This window comes from Myotis brandtii, unplaced genomic scaffold, assembly GCF_000412655.1.
Source record: "Myotis brandtii unplaced genomic scaffold, ASM41265v1 scaffold1403, whole genome shotgun sequence".
Classification (NCBI taxonomy): domain Eukaryota; kingdom Metazoa; phylum Chordata; class Mammalia; order Chiroptera; family Vespertilionidae; genus Myotis; species Myotis brandtii.
The window spans coordinates 71,794-92,341 of record NW_005355009.1 but is presented as its reverse complement, the minus strand read 5'-3'; the positions used below and the strand labels follow the sequence as shown (position 1 = coordinate 92,341).

General features: G+C 40.4%; 1 protein-coding gene across 1 annotated transcript in view; it reads left to right on the top strand.

Moving 5' to 3' along the window:
* The first annotated feature begins 1,628 nt into the window (after window positions 1-1,628).
* The window catches only part of LOC102241811 (ATP-binding cassette sub-family G member 2), a 37,104-nt gene continuing 18,184 nt past the window's right edge, over window positions 1,629-20,548 (top strand). The window contains exons 1-6 of the mRNA XM_005860813.2: window positions 1,629-1,844; window positions 10,142-10,201; window positions 10,802-10,916; window positions 11,504-11,656; window positions 14,547-14,704; window positions 19,313-19,464. Of these exons, the coding sequence (XP_005860875.1) occupies window positions 1,648-1,844; window positions 10,142-10,201; window positions 10,802-10,916; window positions 11,504-11,656; window positions 14,547-14,704; window positions 19,313-19,464 (835 nt within the window). The 5' untranslated portion in view covers window positions 1,629-1,647. The remainder of the gene's footprint in view (window positions 1,845-10,141; window positions 10,202-10,801; window positions 10,917-11,503; window positions 11,657-14,546; window positions 14,705-19,312; window positions 19,465-20,548) is intronic.

Below are 20,548 nucleotides of genomic sequence, written 5' to 3'. Positions count from 1 at the left end.
CCCATAACAAAGAAACAGAATTTTCGGAGGATGAGGCCCAGAAATCAGGATTTTAAAAAGATTCCCAGGTGATTCTAATGTGCAGCCAAGGTTGAGAACCACTGCTCTAGGTCCATCCATGCTGTAACAGATGGCAAGATTTCATTCCTTTTTATTGCTGAGTAATATTCCATTGTATATATGTACCTCTTTTTAAAAATTGATTTTAGAAAAAGAGGGAGAGGGATAAAGAGAGGGAAATAGAGAGAGATTTGTTGTTCCACTTATTTATTCATTCATTGGTTGATTCTAGTATGTGCCCTGACTGGGGATGAACCATGACCTCAGTGTATCAGGACCAGATCCTAACAAACTGAGCTACCTGACCAGGGCTGGTTTGATTTCGTAATCATTTTTATACTTAATTCTAAATCTTTCTGGAATTTAAGTATGTTTACCCATTAATTAAATATGTCATCTCAAACAATTTTGAAGCTTATTTTCTTACTGATTGAAGAAGCATTATAAGCAGTGATATAAAGCCTGGGGCTATAAATTCAGAAAACTTTTTCTTATCCTTAACTGCCTGGTTAAGCCTTTTTTTGTAATGCCTGTGTCATAAACTCCAAAATTACCCCCCAAATATCAAAAACAGTAATAGGGGGTGAAGGTGATCATGTAGTCTCTGATCTTGAATCATACCATAAAATTCTTTTCAAGCTAGATAGGTTTAACTCCCACTCATTTTTTCCCTGTTTTATGAGTTTTGAGTAATTTTCATACTCTTCCTATTGGACTTATTAGATATTTAATTGATATCCAGTTGGAGTTTATATATTCAGAGTTGTGTCTACCTCTATGATAGGAGTTCCAAGGTTTTTCTTATTACAGTATTATAAGCTGTTCATTGAAAATAGAGCTCTTTATTGCAAGGCAGTTTAAAATGGACTTGTGTATTATTTTTTAATGTTAATATATCTTTTTGAACTCAATAAATCCAAAATATTTTTAGCAAACATGTAATCAATATAAAAATGATTAATGAGGTATTTTACATTCTTTTTAAAGATTTAGATCTCTATTCTTTTTACTCTTTTTAAATATACATTTTCATTGATTTCAGAGAGGAAGGGAAAGGGAGAGAGAGCTAAACACATCAGTGATGAGAGAGAATCATTGATCAACTTCCTCTTGCACGCCCCCTACTGGGGATGGAGTCCGAAACCCGGGCATGCAACCTGATCAGAATCAAACCCTGACCTCCTGCTTCATATGTTGATGCTCAACTGCTGAGACACACTGGCTGGGATACTCTTTTTTAATTGAGATATAAATGACATATAACAGTTTCAGGTACAGAACATAATGATTCACTAATTATATATATTGTGAAATGATCACCGCAATAAGTCGTTAACATTCTTCACCAGTTACAAGTTTTTCTTGCACTGAGAACGTTAAAGATCTCTTAGCCACTATCAAACATATAACACAGCATTGTTAACTACACTTACTATGCTGCACATTACATCCCCAGGACTTAGTACTTTTATAACTGGAAGTTTGTCAGAAAACAGACTTGTTTTAAGTGTGTTGTTACTTAGTACATTTATTTGACTGTCAATTTACTGTTGCTTTTCCCTCTACAGAAAAGCAGACGCTCTCAAGATGTCTTCTGATAAGGACCAAGTTTTTATCTCAATGTCACAAAGAAACACCGATGGCCTCCTGGGGACCACCCCCAAAGACCAGAAGACCGGAGGAGCCGTGTTAAGTTTCCATAACATCTGCTATCGAGTGAAAGTGCAGAGTGGATTTCTACTTAGTCGAAAAACAGTTGAGAAAGAAATACTGATAAATGTCAAGTATGTGCATGAACTTTTGTTTAAACAGCTTTATTGACAGCAGTGAGCTCCACAGGTTTAGCCTAATGCAAGCACAGGTGCTATGACATTTTATTTGTATACATGTCTGTACATACACATAGACACACACTTTCATTTCGTTGGGCTCAACTGGGAGTAAAATGGTTGGATCACATGTTGGGTATAAGCTTAAGTTTTTAAAGAATGGCCAAACTGTTTTTAAAGTGATTGTATCATGTACATCAACTTTTGTTTGAGAAACTGAATAATTAATGTGCCATTTAGCTTTTCCTGGGTAAGCCTTGTGGTTTAGTGGGAAGAGGCCTGGCTGTGTGACTTGCAACTTCCTGACTGTGGGGATAGAATTGTAATCTCTGTCTTTAATATTTTAACCTGTGAAATAAAAGATCTGTCACTGTAGTTTATGAGCCAGACACTTCAGGTACTTATGCCCTTTATGTCCTTTATGTTCTAGAAGCAAGAGTCAGGAGGTTGAAAAGACAATATACTGTGAAAGCTTAGCTTAAGTTACGCAGTGGAGGTCCAGCATGACAGAATTTAGGGTCTAAATCAATACTAAACTATGATTTTCATTCTCTTCTTCCATGAATGAATTTATCATGTGGTGGCAGAGTGGGCAGGAGAGTGAGGAGGGAACGGAGAAAGGAACCTCCTTGGGACCGCATGTCTCTATTCTTTCACAGGTGCCAGCCATGAGGATTATTCGTGTTTTTCTGATTTCTAGAGAATTGAGCCCGATTCTTCCTCTCTGTGGAGTGGGGACTGCATCTAGGTTTCTCAGACACCATGTTTTGTTTAGTTAGTGTGTTTGTTTGATAGGGGAAATGATTATTCCTGCATAAAACAAGCACTCTTTCTAGCTCTCTGACTGGCGTTCTATGGGATTGTGGTCTTTTCTGTTAGTAGCAGCCAACTGCTCCCAGGAGTCTAGGACATGACAAGAAGGGGAGAAAAGTTTAGCATGTGGGTGGGGAAGAAAGAACAGGGACCTGGGATTGGTTGGGTGGTGGTGAGGTAGGGGCTGTGTGGAGTTGATAGAACTTTCTTCACGCAGCAGCACATACTGTCATGCCTGCTTCCTTGTTGCTTTGTTGTATTGGTTAAGAAACCCTGACCAGGAAAATAAGGAGAGGTAGGTCATCACAAAGCTTTTATCTTTTGCTACATGCCTAGATAGAAGTGACTGACCTTGTTTAAAGCTGACAAGGTTTTTGTGAAACATAACATTCAAGAAAATGTTGGTCACTTCAGATTTTGTGCTAAGTGGAAGGTAAGAAATAATTTGTAATTCGAATAGGTTGAATGGATTTCAAATGCATACTGGATGAGTGTACATTTATCTTGCCTATGTTTTAGTAGGTTAGTAACTCAGTGCACTAAAAGTGTCATCTGTTCAAGGCTTCAGAGTGTTTTTTTTATGGTTCAGGGTATGCAGTCCAGCAAAAGATGAGTTCTTTACTTGCATTCCTGGGTTCATAAAATGGTGTCAATTTTTTTCCATAATTTTTAAAATTTATTAATTACAGTTGACAAACACTATTATATCAGTTTTAAGTGTACAACATAGTGATTAGACATGTATATCCGTTACTAAGTGATCACCCCAGGATGTCTCATAGGTCACCAGAGTTTGACTTGCGTGTGGTAGCACCACTGCCATTGAAAGTAGTAATTATATTCCAAAAAAGCTGATGAGCATATATATATATATATATTTTTTTTTTGTATGAGAATCTTTTCTTATTTTAAACACGTTTTTAGTGCTCTTTTTAGAGAAGGAAGGGAAGGGGAGAGAGATAAACATGGATGGGCAGCCTCTTGCACGCTCCCTACTTGGGACGGGGCCCGAAACCCGGGCATGTGGTCCTGATTGGGAATTGAACTGTGAACTCTTGATACATGGAACAGCGCTCAACCAACTGAGCCACACAGGCCAGGGCTGCTGATGAGAATCTTGATTTTTGTTTTTCCTCTGGACATTTTGTAGTATCATTTGTAGAACTAAGGAACCAGAACCTAATGTCCTCTGTGGGGAAGGAAGATAAAACAAAATCTGACTATGAGAATTCAGGAAGGTGAGATTTTACCACCTCATGAAAAATCATTCTGTTATGTTTAATTTGTGTCCATACCCAGCCTTTGAGCTTTTCCTCTCCAACGCTAATGATCTATGGAAAAAATGGTCTGTCCCAGTAGTTGTGTGCATATCCTATAATTTCAGGGTAATTCATTATCTATGTGGAGATTTCTTAAGTTAATAATTTATTTAGAAATAATTTCAAACTTGTGGGAACATAACACTTTTACCAGATTCCTGACCTGTTAATATTTCACTGCATTTGCTACTCATTTTATCTCTTGAGATAACCCATTGTCCTTAGCAATTTTTTTTGAACCATCTGAGAGCTGTCCATGTGGCACTCTGTAATTCCTAACTCCTCCAGTTCTGTTTTTCAGAAATAAGGACCTTCTCCTATATAACCTCTCAGTCACTGTCTGAGTGGTTGCTAAGCCTTATAATAGCTGCAGTGATGGGTCCTTAGGGGCTGTTGGCCACCATGCTCTTCACATATTTGTGTCCATACCCAGCCTTTGAGCTTTTCCTCTCCAACGCTAATGATCTATGGAAAAAATGGTCTGTCCCAGTAGTTGTGTGCATATCCTATAATTTCAGGGTAATTCATTATCTATGTGGAGATTTCTTAAGTTAATAATTTATTTAGAAATAATTTCAAACTTGTGGGAACATAACACTTTTACCAGATTCCTGACCTGTTAATATTTCACTGCATTTGCTACTCATTTTATCTCTTGAGATAACCCATTGTCCTTAGCAATTTTTTTTGAACCATCTGAGAGCTGTCCATGTGGCACTCTGTAATTCCTAACTCCTCCAGTTCTGTTTTTCAGAAATAAGGACCTTCTCCTATATAACCTCTCAGTCACTGTCTGAGTGGTTGCTAAGCCTTATAATAGCTGCAGTGATGGGTCCTTAGGGGCTGTTGGCCACCATGCTCTTCACATAGTTGACTGACCATCACATCATGTCTCCTCAGTCTCACGCAAGCTGGTAGGTATTTTCCTGTCTCTCTCATCTTGATCACCTAGTCATGTTGGTATCTGACAGCCTTCATCACAATGTCACTATTCTCCCCCATGTAATTAATATTATTAGGGGAGTTACCTTGACATTATTCCAAAATTTTTTTTCACAAGCTTAAGTCCCCATTTATCTCTCTTGCTTGAATCATCAGTAATTATCACTATGATAGTTACCAAAGAGTGATTTTCTGTTTTCATCCATCTCTTTCATGTGGATTAGTTTGCATTCTACTAAAAGGGGAAAAAACTTCATTCATCATCTCTTTATTCATTTATGTATATTAGTATAGAATCATGGAATCACATTTTATTTAGTAGCATTCAATACTAATGCATTATCATAATTTATTTTGATACTAGTATTGTTCCTGATTTGGTCAAAGTAGGTCTGTTTTGTTTTGTTTTTTAAACTCATTCTCTCTGTCTCTCTCTCTCTCTTTTCTTTTCTTTTTGAATATTTTGTTGGCACAACAGAAACTCCATACTCACTACTTTCCCTGCCTCAGACCTGGTATGAGCTGATGTTCCTTTTTATGGAGTTTTGCATTTACTAACTTATTGAGATCTAGGTGTTTGGAATGTTCATTGGTATTGGGATGGCATAGCTTCTGGAACATATTGGTGGACAGAACTAGGGAATATATTTATATAAACACATATAAAAGCATCTAAGCCTTTTTTAATATCTGTCTGGGTATATAGATAAAAACCCATGACTTCCAATTCTTATGTAATACTCCAGGGTTATTTCCACATTTCCATGTTTGTAAAACATCTTCTCAAAAAGTGAAAACTGACTCTCATTATTCTAATATCCTTACTGATTTGCTCAGTTTTCTTATTTTTTTTCTTTTAAAAGAAATATTTTTATTGATTTTAGAGAGGAAGGGAGAGGGAGAGAGAGATAGAAATATCAATGATGGAAGAGTATCATCAATCAGCTGCCTTCTGGAAGCCCCCTACTGGGAATTGAGCCCACAACCTCGGGCAAGTGCCCTGACCAGGAATTGAACTATGACCTCCTGGTTCATAGGTTGACACTCAATCCCTGAGCCACACCAGCAGGTTCTTATTTCTTAATATGAGCAATCACTCTACCCTTCAGCTGTCTCTTCTCTTCCTCCCACCTGCCTTTGCAGCCTGTGATCTTGGGTGCTGGCCATTGCTGCTCCTTCACCCAGCACTTCCATCACCTTCACACAAAGAAGGGAGGTAAAGTTTAATAGAAATGACTGATGCATTATTTGAACATGCTATATTGTAATAAGTAGGAAATATAACTAGATTTTCTTTCCAGTCAGGCTCTTCCTATTTTTCATAACATTTTTGTACTTATTTTTTTTTAATTGATTCTAGAGAAGAGACAGAAACATTGATTTATTGTTCCACTTATTCATGCATTCATTGATTGCTTCTTTGTGCTCTGACCAGGAAATGAATCCACAATCTTGGTGTATTGGGTTGATGCTCTCTCTAACCAATTGAGCTACCCAACCGGGGCCTTGTACTTCTTGATGTTTGTTTTTGTGAAAAACAATTGGTTTTCCCATAAGTAATTATCATTTATAAAAATGTGGAGACTCATTTATTCAACTAATTTTCAGTGTCTATTAGGAGCCTGACATTATGCAAGATCCTAGTGACAGAGGTATGTCCTCTGTTCTCAGCAACCTTCTAGTCTAATGGGGATTCAGACAACTAGAGAACTTCACTGTGTTCTACTGTGATACATGGGTTAGAAGACATGGAAGCCAATACCCTCAATTGGAGGGCCAGGGGCATGGGATGGGAGAGAGAAATTGAAGTGTGTGTGTGTGTGGCAGGATAGGGAAGGATGATGCTCCAAGCAGTGGGAATGGCATTGACTTATTATTCATAAAGTGAGACCAAAGGATTTCCATTATTCACTAAAACAGCGGTCACCAACCAGTGGTCTGTGGACCACCGGTGGTCGGTGAGGTCTGAAAGGTTGGCGACCGCTGCACTAAAATGTAATAGATGTAATAGAAATCCTGTAGCTAGGTTTTATTTCATTTATTCAGTACTCAGTGGTCTACAATGAGTAGACCTGCATGCTATGGGGTGGTGGTGAAAGAAGATGACACAGTTCCTCCCTCCCTCCCTCCCTTCCTTCCTTCCTTCCTTCCTTCCTTCCTTCCTTCCTTCCTTCTTTCCTCTTTTTCTCTCTCTCTCTCTCTCTCTCTCTCTCTCAACCTCTATCTCTCTCAACCTCTCTCTCTCTCTCTCTCTTCAAAAGGAAGGGAGAGAGAGATAGAAGCATCAATGATGACAGAGAATCATTGATAAGCTGTCTCCTGCATGCCCCCTGGGGATTGAGCCCTCAATCCAGGCATGTGCCCTTGACTAGAATCAAACCTGGGACCTTTCAGTCTGCAGGCTGACACTCTATCCACTGAGCCAAACCAGCCAGGGCAAGATGGCACAGTTCTTGTTGGCAAGGTTTTACAATATAGTGAGGGAGACTTTCAGGCACATAAATGCTATATAAATCAATAAAGAAGGATGGGGAATGGGTTTTGTGGGAAGGTGGGGTGGGGCAACAAGGGAATTATAGATTATGGACTAGAACTGAAGTCAGCAAACTTTTTCTGTAAAGGTCCTGATAGTGAATATTTTAGTTGTGATGGGCCGCACATCTGTGTTGTAACTACTCAACTCTGTCACTGCAGCAGGAAAGCAGCCACAGACATAAATGGGTGAGTGTGGCTCTGTTCCAAGAACACCTTTTTTTAAAAAAAATAGAGGACATGACCACCTGTAGTTTGCTGATCCCTGGACTAGAATGTAGAATCCACGAGGGCTAGAGCTTTTATTCTGAGCTCTGACCCATGTCTTGTGTCTTGTGCACACATAGACACTGAATAATTGTGTTGAGTGAATGGAGGGAGAATTAGCCACTGCTCCAAACTAGGACTCTTGCAGTTAGAATTTTCCATTATTGTTTTCTATAATGCTAGGGTTTAGTGCCAAAGGAAGCCCAACTCAGGGTTCTGCAAAATTCTTTGTCTTAGAACGCTCACATTGTCTTTTGAGTTAATCATTTAGGATTGCTTGGTCTTTGAGTAGAGATTTTTAAAACCTGGAAAGGTTTTCTGGTGATGAAATCTTAGTGAGTAACAAGTTTATCTCTGGTCACTTTGGAAACAGTTTGTAGGTAGCTATCAATGCAGAAGGTACATGAAGAGCTATAGATAAATGCATCTTGAAAGTTCACCCAACCATTGGCATGACTTATTACATCAGAGGGGAAAGGCCACTGAAATAATAGATATTTTTCTGTTTTAGAGCTTGTGTTGCTTTACCTAACTCATTGCATTTGTCCAATGTTTCAGTGAGAGGCTCCTCAGTTAATGAGCAAAGTAGAAGGTAAATTGCACCCTAGCACCCACCAGGCATTTTACACTCATGACGGTTCGGGCACAACAGGCAGGCAGTGCTGAGGTCCTCCTGGATTGGCGCACTGAGCACAGCTGCACTGTGACGTCTGTCACTCACGACAGCTGTACATCAGTGTTTGCCCTGTGATAGTCACTGTCTGGGCACAAAATAGCCTTCTGCTTTGCACCTTCCACTGGAAGAGATACTGGATTCTCTGGGGAGTAAAGTCTTTTTTAATTTATTCATTTGAGAGGAAGGGGGAGGGATAGAGAGATAGAAACACCGGTGAAAGAGGAACATCTTTGATCAGCTATCTCCTGCACATACTCCTACTGGGAATTGAGCCCACAACCTGGGCATGTGTCCTGACCAGGAATTGAACTGGTGAGCTCTTGGTTCCTGGGTTGAAGCTCGACTGCTGAGCCACACTGGCCGGGCTGGGGAGTAAATTTTGATTTACCTACCAATTCTGCAGAGATTGGGCTTGGACACCAGGGTTTTGAAAGGCCTTCCTCAGACTCCATTTCATCATGCCTGTGTAACTGTGGTGGACCCACCCTTCCTTCTCCGTACTCCAGTGCATTCTCCTTACCATTCTACTGGTGACCTTCAGGGTTAAATTCAAATTGCATATTTGCATTCTTGAATCTCAGCACAGTCAACTGCCTTAATGTTTTTTCTACCTTCCTGCTTTCTATCTAAATATTCTCTACCCACAAACATCTATGTAATCTGTTTGGAACATGCAGTGTCTGTACCACCTGTGTATACCCTTAAAGGTCATCCTCAATAAAAAGTGGAGTTTTCCATTTATAAACTGAGAATTTTCCAGGTTGTTTGTTTAAAACTTTACAAGAAAGAAAATTATGTAATTGGAAGACATGTTTTACTTTAACAATTGGATTAAGAATTTTGTCAGCTTTAGAACTGGTGAGGTTTTCTTTTCAACATCTGAGGTGCTCTTTTCTAGCCATTAAATTTCTACGTCAGATATATTGTTTTTTCGCCTGATTAGATTTGAATAGTGAAAGCACTGATACTGGTAATTGTAGAAAGCCATTGACTACTTAGTTATGTAGAACCTGACTAGGTAGCAAATGAGGTGACTTGAAATAATTACCCTGAAACACTACTCAAGACCTGTGATGTACTTAACATTGTGTTAAGAGAAGTAAATGTTAACAGATGTTCTACCAGAATCTTTTACTTCAAGGAACCTTGAAAGTTTGTGTGTCCCTTCCCAAAAAGTATAAGTGGTTTAGAGAATAACTGAAGTGAATTTAGAGGGACCTGAGCCATTTTTTCTATAGGTGCTGACTAGTGATGACATTCTTTGTATACTAGACTTCTATTTGACATTTCCTTTTTTTCCCCACGTTAAAGGTTGTTTTGTGCTTATTTTCTTGTCTAATTTCATCAGTGTTCATTGAGTGTATTAAATGCAGACCCTAAATTAGTAGAAATAGTTTTGTTTTGTTTTAATCCTCACCTGAGGATATTTTTCCATTGATTTTTAGAGAGAGTGGAAAGGAGTGGGAGAGACACACAGAGAGAAACATTGATGTGAGAGAGACACATCAATTGGTTGCTTCCCGCACCTGCCCCAACCAGGGCCAGGGATCGAGCCTGCAGCCAAGGTAAGTGCCCTTGATCAGAATCAAACCCAGGACCCTTCAGTCCACGGGCTGATGCTCTATCCACTGAGCCAAACCTGCTAGGGCAGTAGAACTAGTTTTAAAGTGAACCAGTAAATCAGTCTGTTTCTGCATTTGCAGTGGGATCATGAGACCTGGCCTCAACGCCATTCTGGGACCCACAGGTGGAGGCAAATCTTCGTGAGTATACCAGAGTATCAGTAAGCGTTCCCTTTGCATTTTTAATGTGCTTTTACAGATCACTTTTACGAGGGCAGGTATTAGTTGAATATTTGCTGCATGTCTAGTCTGGGTCTAGGGCTCTAGGCACTGTGGATCACATGCACTTATGCCAGCTGTGTCTTATTAGGTCAGGTTTACTGAGAGGGCATGAGGGGTGATTGGCTTATAGGTGTCAGGTATGATGGGAGCTAATGGGAGGAAAAGGATGGGGGTGGAATTGAAAGTGGGGAGGTGGAGCAGAATCATAAGTGGAGTGAGTCTTGGCTAAAGGAGCACATCGCCTGTGTTGGGACCCAAAGGTCAGGCAGCTTGGAGGGCTGTTGGGGAGGTCTGTGCTGGATCAGCCAACAGTGCTTTGTTTTCACATTTTTTGGACCTTATTGTAGCATAGAGTAAAAAAGGAACTTGAGAATTTAAAAAATATATGTGTAATTAGAGTTGAACCATAGATTTTCTTGATCAGTTAATTTTTTAATTTGAACAGAATTTGCATTCAGAGTAACTGAGAGGTATAACTTGCGTTGGAGAAAAAAACATACCATATATATCCTTTTATAGGTTGTTAGATATCTTAGCTGCAAGGAAAGACCCACTGGGATTAACTGGAGATGTTTTGATAAATGGAGCACCTCGACCTGCCAGTTTCAAATGTATCTCAGGTTATGTGGTACAAGTAAGTATGCATTGATTTGCATTTTAGATATCTCCGGTTTTATGTGGGCAAGTTCTTTGGCTGATAGTGCAGTGTGCTTCCCATTGATCACATAACCTGGGCATAAAACCAACTTTCCTTATACCACCTTCTCATAATCTCCCTTAAGATGTACAGTAATGTTAAATAAAAAGGCAGGGAGAATCTAGAATATGACCCTGCTAACAAAATGATAACAGTTCTAGTTATCATGTTCCCAAAAGATGCTACTGATTTACTTTTTTCCCTACCTTCCCCTCTCTCCCTGCCCTAGCTTAGAAAGATGTTTTGTCAAAGCCTTATATGAAGCAGTCTGGAAATGTCTGCCAGTAGAAATCATAATTGCCTGTGTTCTCTTCGGGTGTACAGATAGGAATGAGAATTCTTCCATCAGGGTTTGCAGCTATCTGAATATGGAGTTATTGGTATAATTTGTATAATTAAAGCTCATCACTAGCTAGAACTTTCCCTTGGCTATGTTATTTTTGTGGATTAAGTTGTATATACTGAAGACTGAATTTACTAGAAAAGACCTGATTTGTCTTTTTAAAATGCCATTTTGCCTTCAGGATGATGTTGTGATGGGAACTCTGACAGTGAGAGAAAATTTACAGTTCTCAGCAGCTCTTCGCCTTCCATCAACTATGAAGAATCATGAAAAAAATGAACGGATAAACATGGTCATTCAAGAGTTAGGTCTGGCTAAAGTGGCAGATTCCAAGGTAATGACACAACTGATGGGGTCATTGCCAGCAAATAGGACCCTTACCCAGAAGTTTCCTATAATGTGTGTGGTCAAAGCGGCTCCTTTCTAAAAACAATGATAAAAATGAGTAGTTACATAATAGGAAGGTGAAACTTAACCAGGAAAAAAATTAAAAAATGATTGAATCCTGGAGATGGTAGGTAAAAGTGTTCTTGCAAAGACTACATGTCCCTTCCCTGTGATGACAGTGCTTGCTCCTCCCCCTCACTAACTGTGTAAGTCCTGTCTCATTCGGTGTCTCTTTACTAACTTTTATTTTTTTGTTTTCTCTTCCCTTTTTTAGCTATTCTTCCTTTAGGGACTTTGTTGTGTTGCTTTGGAGCTATGTTTCTGGAATTCATAAATGACTAAAATTCATAAATGACTAAACATTTATAAATGACTACAATCCCAGCTATATTTCTGGAATTCATAAATAACTATTTTTCTGGAATTCATAAATGACATATATATTTCACTTTGCTATAATTGGGCCTCCAAAATTATTTTCAGTCAAATTAGTATTTATTTCTAATTTGTGTAGCAGCCAACTTGTTTTCCTAAAGCCTTTCTAAGGGCACTTTGTCTCCCATCCCTCCCCCCTCTCTTCCACTGTCCCTCCCTTCTGCCAGGGTTACTTACACACTGTCGTGTGCTGGGCTCCCTTGGATTTTATAGATAACAGCTGTGGGCGAAAGAGACAAAAGTAGCTCGCTGTGTGGGTTGTGCAGGATCAGGAAGGAGAAATGAGATGAGGGAGGGAATGATTTACAGTTGATGAGTAGACATGGAAGATTTGCTGGAAGACATCAAAGCTTTGGGTGAAGATGAGCTTTTCAGTTGTTATGGCTCTAGTTTAATCCCTCTGCACTATCCCTTACTGAGAGGTCATGAAGGTGGGGTATTCTGCTGGCCGCTGCTTCATCTGATGCTTTCAATCTTCTATGTCTAGTGTATTTTGGAAGAATAAGTCTGAGCTGCTCCCATGTACCACTTATTTTCATGAGTGATTGGGCTCCCTTTGTTGGAGCTCTGTTCATGTGATTCTCTCTTTCCACTAAGGTGCTTTCCTGTCTTGACCTCTAGTGATCATCACCTGAGTTCCTTGCATGGATTTCTAGGGAAAATAAGCTGAAGGCAGTTGTTGACTTCATAGAACATGTTTATGTAATTGACTGTAACAATACATTAAAAATGTTATACCTGTTATAAAATTTTAAACATAAGAGAAATGTAGAGAGAATGGTCTGATTCCTATAGTAATGACATGATCGTAGCATAATTAACACAATGGTATGATTACTGGTAACATTCACCTAGATTTCCTAGTTAACATGTTATTCAATAACTAGTGGCCCAGTGCACGTGGGGGGGGGGGGAACCCTCAGCCCAGCCTGCACCCTCTCCAATCTGGGACCCCTTGGGGGGATGTTCGACTGCCAGTTTAGGCCTGATCATGCTCGCAATCCGGGACCACTGGCTCCTAACCACTCACCTGCCTGCCTGCCTGATTGCCCCTAACCACTCTGCCTGCTGGCCTGCTCACCCCCAACTGACCCCCCTTGCTGGCCTGATCACCCCTAACTGCCTCTGCCTCAGCCCTGCCACCATGGCTTTGTCCAGAAGGACGTCCAGGAAGGTCTCCCGGTCTAATTAGCATATGACCCTTTTATTAGTATAGATTGCTGCCCTGTTGACAGAACCAGAAATCCTTCTTGTGGCCTTTATGCACAGGTCAGTCAAGAAACTGCCCCAAACCAAGCCCTCCCCTCCTGGCCTGATCACCCCTAACCGCCTCTGCCTTGGCCCTGCCACCATGGCTTTGTCCAGAAGGACATCCGGAAGGTCTCCCTGTCTAATTGGCATATTACCCTTTTATTAGTATAGATAGCTTCAGGTTTTTCTTTCTAAAGTATTTTAAAGAAAGTTATAAATATCATTTTCACCTCTAAAACATTTTTTATTTTAAAAAATGGAATTTGTCTACATTACTACAATGTCATTACCAACTAACAACATTAATAATATTTTAATATTAGCTATATAGAGTCTACATATATTCACAGTTTTCCAATTGTTTCCAAAATGTCTTTTATAGCTCGATCATTATAGGATCTAATCAAGAGCATGAGTAGCATGTGATTATTATCTCTTTGGAGACTTTTACTATAAGAATTATTTCCTACCTCCTGCCTCCCCCAAAACCTTTCTGCTCCCCCACCACACACAGTGACACTGACTGGTTGAAAGACTGAGCCAGTCACCTGTAGAATGTTCTGCCTTCTGACTTTGCCTAAAAGGATGTCAGGAATTATGTGTTGTGTTAGGGTATAGATTGGGGCAATTTGGGAGGCCTTATGGTGATTTTGTAAGTGCTAATGTGGATGGTAGAAAATGAGCCTTCTTAGCTGCCAAGGCCTAGTTTTTGAGTCCACTTGAGGACTTTTTCGGTGGGGGAGAAAGACAGGGGCATAAGAAGACTAATAAATTCTAGATACTTTCACCTGTTCCTCTCCTATTTTTATCTTCCTTTTTGGATTGTGATTTCACTATGTCAGGGCCATGTCTTTAAGTTCTAACTTCTGATCTTAAAACTAAATATTTGATTTGATAAGGAACATATAGAACTGTTAAAAGCGTGGGTTTCATATCTGGCTTAGCCATGTACCAGCTCTGACCTGAGCTTCCATTTACTTGTTTAATTAAAGAGAAACCATTCTCTTCTCTCAGATACTCATTTACTTGCAGTTCAGAATATATGAGGACGCGAGACAAAGTGCCTCTTAAAGGGTTGGCACATGTTAGCAGCTTAAAAACAATAATGCCTGTGGTTGTTTTTGTTAATAATGATAACATTTGTGTGTTAGGTTGGAACTCAGTTTACTCGTGGTGTGTCTGGAGGAGAAAGAAAAAGGACTAGTATTGGAATGGAGCTTATTACCAATCCATCCATCTTGTTCCTGGATGAGCCCACAACTGGCCTAGACTCAAGCACAGCTAATGCTGTCCTTTTGCTCCTGAAGAGGTAAGCGCTATGGGAACATTGTTCTCACATTCATCCAACATGTGATGCCCTGCTATGTACCAGGTATGAATCTTGGTGCAGGGGATTCAGCAATGAGCACAGCACACAAACATTTCTCCCTTCTTTGTTGGAGGGGAACAATCAATTAGCAAATATAAGTGTTTCAAGAAAAATAAAGGAGTGTAAGAATATAGGGAAGGCTGATGAGGTGGAGGAGGGTGGTGCTGTATTACATAGCAGGATGGTCAGGGAAGACCTCAGGATGTGCCATGTGAGCTGTGAGTGAGTTCGGGAGATCTGAGGAAGAGAGTTCTCATTGGAGGAACAGCCAGTGGCCCTGGGGAGAGCATGCCTAATGTGTTTGGAACTCAAGAGGCCAGAGGGAATGGAACCCAGTGACCTAAGTGGAGTGGGGGGGTTGGTTGGTGTAGTAGTTTGTCCAGGCTGCCATAAAATAGTACCACAGACTGAGTGGCTTAAGCAATAGAAATTAGTTTTTTCACAGTTTGGAGGCCAGAAGTCCAAGATCAATGTCTTGTGAGGATTGTTTCTTCGGAGGCCCTCTCCTCGGCTTGTAGGTAGCTGTGTTCTCACTGTGTCTCACTTCATATTCCCTAGGTGTGTCTCATCTCCTCTTCTTATAAGAACATTAGTATTTATCAATTAAGGTTCACCCCTATGGTCTTCTTTAACCTATGCTACCTCTTTAAAGATTTTATCCACAGCCCTAGCCCTTTGGCTCAGTGGATAGAGCACTGGCCTGCTGACTGAAGGGTCCTGGTTTGATTCTGGTCAGGGACACGTACCGTGGTCGCAGGCTCGTGTGGGAAGCAGCCAATCAATGTCTCTCACATTGATGTTTCCCTGTCTGTGTTTCTCAGCCTCCCTACCACTCTCTCCAAAAATCAATGGGAAAATATCCTCGGGTGAGGATTAACAACAACAACAACAACAACAACAACAACAAAAGATTCTATCTGCAAATATAGTCACATTTTGAGGTACTGGGGCTTACAAATTCAACATATGAATTTTTGGGAGATATAATTCATTCCATAACAGAATAGGACATGAGATGGAATGGAGTGGGTGACAGATTAAAAAAATAAGAACTCTGGCTTTTACTGTCCTTAAGTGACATGGGAAGCTTTAGAGTTTTATTTTTCATTTTTTTTAATATAGTAAGATTTATTTTAATTTTTCAATCTGAACAAACAAACCCCAAAACAAAAAACCAAACTATATATACAGTGTCGACATTTTCAGAGCACTGACATTAGGAAACCCTGTGTTTCTCTTTAGTCCTATGACAATACTGTATATGCCACAACAAGATTTACAAAAATAGCCCTAGCTCGTTTGGCTCAGTGGATAGAGCATCCGCCTGCAGACTGAAGGGTCCCAGGTTCGATTCCAGTCAAGGGCACATGCCCAGGTTACAGGCTCCATCCCCAGTAGAGGGCATACAGGAGGCAGCTGCTCAATGATTCTCTCTCATCATTGATGTTTCCGTTTCTCCCTTCCTCTCTGAAATCAATAAAAAAAATATACCTTTTAAAAAAAGATTTACAAAAACAATTGCATCAGCAGTCATACAGACACCATGGTTTTATATTTCAATTCACAAGAAGAACCAGACATCTCCCATTTCCCGGCACTTTGGTTCCTCATACCCACTGCCTTTTGCAGCCAGCAGGGCAGGTTCCCACACAGGCTTTTAGAACATCAGCTTTTAATACACAACCGTGGCTGTTCGAGAAGTCACCTCCTTTTCAGACCCAAATGTAAATAATGAGGAATTTACCCTTTAAAAATAATAACCTTTGGTTCAGCAATGGGAATGGTGACGTTTACCCTCCAAAAGATGTGTAGAAAAGTTGCATGAAAGGAAAAATAAACCTGTTGCATGACACTGCCTTAAAAGTTTTAAAAGATTACAACTGTGTGACAAATCTAATGAAAACAAACTGATTTGGTAAAGGTTCAAAGATCACATGCCAGCACAGCATCACTTTACACACGTGCCCGTATTCCCGCTGCCGTGAGCAGTGGTGATGACCCATCGCTGTGTTCTGACATAAGGCACCAAGTCTGAATATGCCATACACTCCCTTATGTCATGTTACCTGTTCCATACCAGTGAATTCTTTGAAATGAAAAAGAATAAACACTTTAGGACACAGTGTACTGTGCCCACCATCCCCTCAAACCTCCCCTCTCCCAGGCCCATTAAAAAAATGTTTTTAAGAGAGAGGGAAAAGGAGAGGGACAGAGAGATAGAAACATTGATGAGAGAGGAACATCATTGATCTGCTGCCTCCTGCACGGCCCCCTACTGGGGATTGAGCCCAGAACCCAGGCATATGCCCTGACCTGGAACTGAACCAGCAACCTCTTGGTTTCTGGGTCAACCGCTGAGCCACACACTGGTTGGCATTCCCTCCCTATTATTACTTTGCTTCCTCTGATGCCCATGTAATCAAGGCTCTATGCCAGCATGAGAAGAAAACATGAAGATGGGAAGATGTCTGAGATTTTAGACATCTTAAGTTTGAGATGTCAATTGCACGTATAAGTAAAGATGCCAAGTAATGGATCTGCGGTTCAAGTTTAGTTAGAGAATAAATCCATGGTGTTTTTATCATTCGTAACTATGTTAACAGTGTCCATTAGAGGAATGATGAATTGATAATACTGTAAGTATTTTCACTATGTTTTGGACTAGTGAGCACACAAGCATCGTTCCCCATGCTGGAGCTCGAACCCAAACGTTTTCAAGCTCCACTGTGCACACTGATCACCTGGGGTCTTGTTAAAATGCATTTTCTTCCTCTGCAGTTCTGAGGCGCAGCCCAGGAGTCTCCATTTCTCATTGGAGGTACTGATCCCGATGCCATTGGTGCTCAGACCACACTTAGAGGAGCTCCCGGTCCTTTCCTGGCTCCTTGTTGCCTACTGATTGAAGTTCCAGCTTCTGAGTAAAGGGATTCATCACGTGCTTACTTTCTGATGCAGTCTCTTTTGTTAGCTTCTCTTCTCTTCACCCCTCAACTCGACTCTGCAATGACACTGAACTACTTACAGGTTCCCAAATAGACCTTTCATCACACACTTTGTTCTCCATGTTCCTTCACCTTGACTAGACTTTCTTTCTTCAGGGCTTATTCCTGTTGGCCCCCTTGACACTATCTTATATCATCTTCAGACTGGGTTATAGCCTCCTATTTTGCTTACAAGGGATCCTCAGCTACTTCTATTCCACATTGTATTCAAATGATCGATTTACTGGCCTGATCCTCTTGAGGCAGAATTTGTACAGCACTGCTAGCATAGCGTAGGTGCTTATAAAGTGCTTCAGTTGAAGTGATTCTTCTCATAAATATATTTACTAATAACAGTTTTAGAACAGTGATTTTAGCTTTTGTTTCTAGTAAATCCTGTGTAAAGGTAGTTTAGCAATGTTTTGGCCGTGGGCCAACAAACCCTAGCCCTGCCCCTTACCAACTGTGACACCGGGGGCCAGTTGCTTAACCTTCTAGACCTTATCTGTAAAATGAAGGTAACAATACCGTCGGTACTATCAGTACTGCTTTATGAGTGCCTTGTATAAATATTGTGAAAATTCAGTTACAAGTATTTATATTTAACAAAGATATAGTAAGTATGCAGTAATGTTAATGGTATTATTGGGAGAGAAAAATGAACACCAATTCCTAAAGGCTTGAAGACTTCAGTGGTCAATGAGAATGGGACTACAACCATTATTTTAATATTTAGTCCACAGTAAGTTTTCAAAGTTGTGTGTACTTACAAGTTACCTGGGTGCCTTTAAAATATTTTTTTATTTTTTTAAATATATTTTTATTGATTTTAGAGAGGAAGGAAAAGGGGGAGATAGAAACATCAATGATGAGAAAGAATCATGGGTCTGCTGCCTTCCGCATGCCCCCTACTGGGTATCGAGCCCACAACCTGGGCATGTGCCCTGATGGGGAATCGAACTATGACCTCCTGGTTCATGGGTTGACGATCAACCATTGAGCTACACTGTCCAGGCAGTTGGTGCCTTTTTATAATATGGATACCATAGAACCAATAGTTCTAGAAAGACTGTCCAGGAATCTGCATTTTTTATTAATCTTGGAATTCATTGTGGATTGTTCATGGGATACAATTTTAAAAACCTTAATCTTTCATAAAAGTATTGAACCTAGGTCCCCTTACTTTCTGAGAGATAAGATGGGATGAAAAGTTAGTAAGAAAAAATCAAGTTGAACCAGGAACAAATGAACTAAAGGCAGGAATAAAGTTTTTTGTTTTTGTTTTTGAAGTACAAGATTCAGATGTTTTTTAGTTTTTTAAAAATAATTCTTTATTGTTGAAAGTATTATATATGTCCCCCTTTTTCCCTCATTGACCCCCCTAGCCGGTCCTCCCTGCCCCCCTACCCCACCCCAGGCCCTCACTGCCCCATTGTCTGTGGCCATGGGCCAAGAATATATGCATACAAGGTCCTCAGTTGATTACCTCCCACCCACTCACCCTTCCCTGCCTTCCCTCCGAGATTCAGATGTTGAATGACTCATTATTTTCTCACTTTTACCTTAGGATGTCTAAACATGGACGAACCATCATCTTCTCCATTCATCAGCCTCGTTATTCCATTTTCAAGTTGTTTGATAGCCTCACCTTATTGGCCTCAGGAAAACTGATGTTCCATGGGCCTGCTCAGGAAGCCTTGGGATACTTTGCATCAGCTGGTATGGTCACCTTTTCATGCAGTGAGATCCTTCCTTAATAGAATCCTGAAAGAGAGCAGGGGAGGTGGTCAGAGTGCTGCTTGATCTTTGAGTAGAGATAACATGGATTCCACCACTCCAGACCATCTTTGGTCAGTTTAGTGCTAGAATTTGTCTTCATTTTGCATCCCTGGCTCGCTATTTAGGTTGCTTTCTTGACCTGGTTGAGTGTGAATGCATACCCTGTGTATGTGTAGGACTATTTCTACTGGGACTATACTGTTCTGCTTCCCAGTTCTACTGCCCTTTTCCTAACAGTTCAAGAAATATATGAATCTCATAATCAGTTATTAGTCTAACTGAACTTTTTTTGAAAAGCCTAATACTTTCCTTCCCCCAAAATCATTTGTCTTCTTGACCATATAACAGATCAAGCTGTATCATTTTTCTACCTTGGTTGGGATGTTGATGAGGAGATGCTGCTGAATTTTCTAGTAACCTTAGACTGAAGATTTAGTCCTTGAGTGGATATGAGTGACTTACCAGTTAATGGAATGGCTACTCCTGAGTCTGACTTCAATGGGCCAGCATTTCTGACAGTTCTGGGCTGCCTGGCTCTATTTCAGATGAAAAGGTGTAAGTTTTTATGACTCATGCATCTGCTTCATTTTAGAGATACTTGGATATTATTATAGACTAGAGGCCCAATGCACAAAATTCGTGCAAGAGTAGGCCTTCCTTCCCCCAGCTGCTGGCACTGGCTTCCCTCTGGCACCCGGGACCCGGGTTTCCCTCTGGCACCCTGGACCCAGGCTTCCCTCCAGCCACCGGCAGGCACCCGGGACCTGGGCTTCCCTTGCAGCCACGGCTTCGCCTGGAAGGTTGTCTGGAAGGATGTCCGGTCTAATTAGTATATTATGCTTTTATTATTATAGATGATGCTTCTTGACTCCAAATATAGTTTTAAATATTTTATAGCTATCTATGAAATTTTATTTTTTGTTTAATCTCTATCGTATAACATACCTGGATCTGGGGAGTGTAGGGCAGATGAATCTAAGAGAAGACTACAAGCCAAGTTGAGTTCAGATGATCAGGTAAAGAA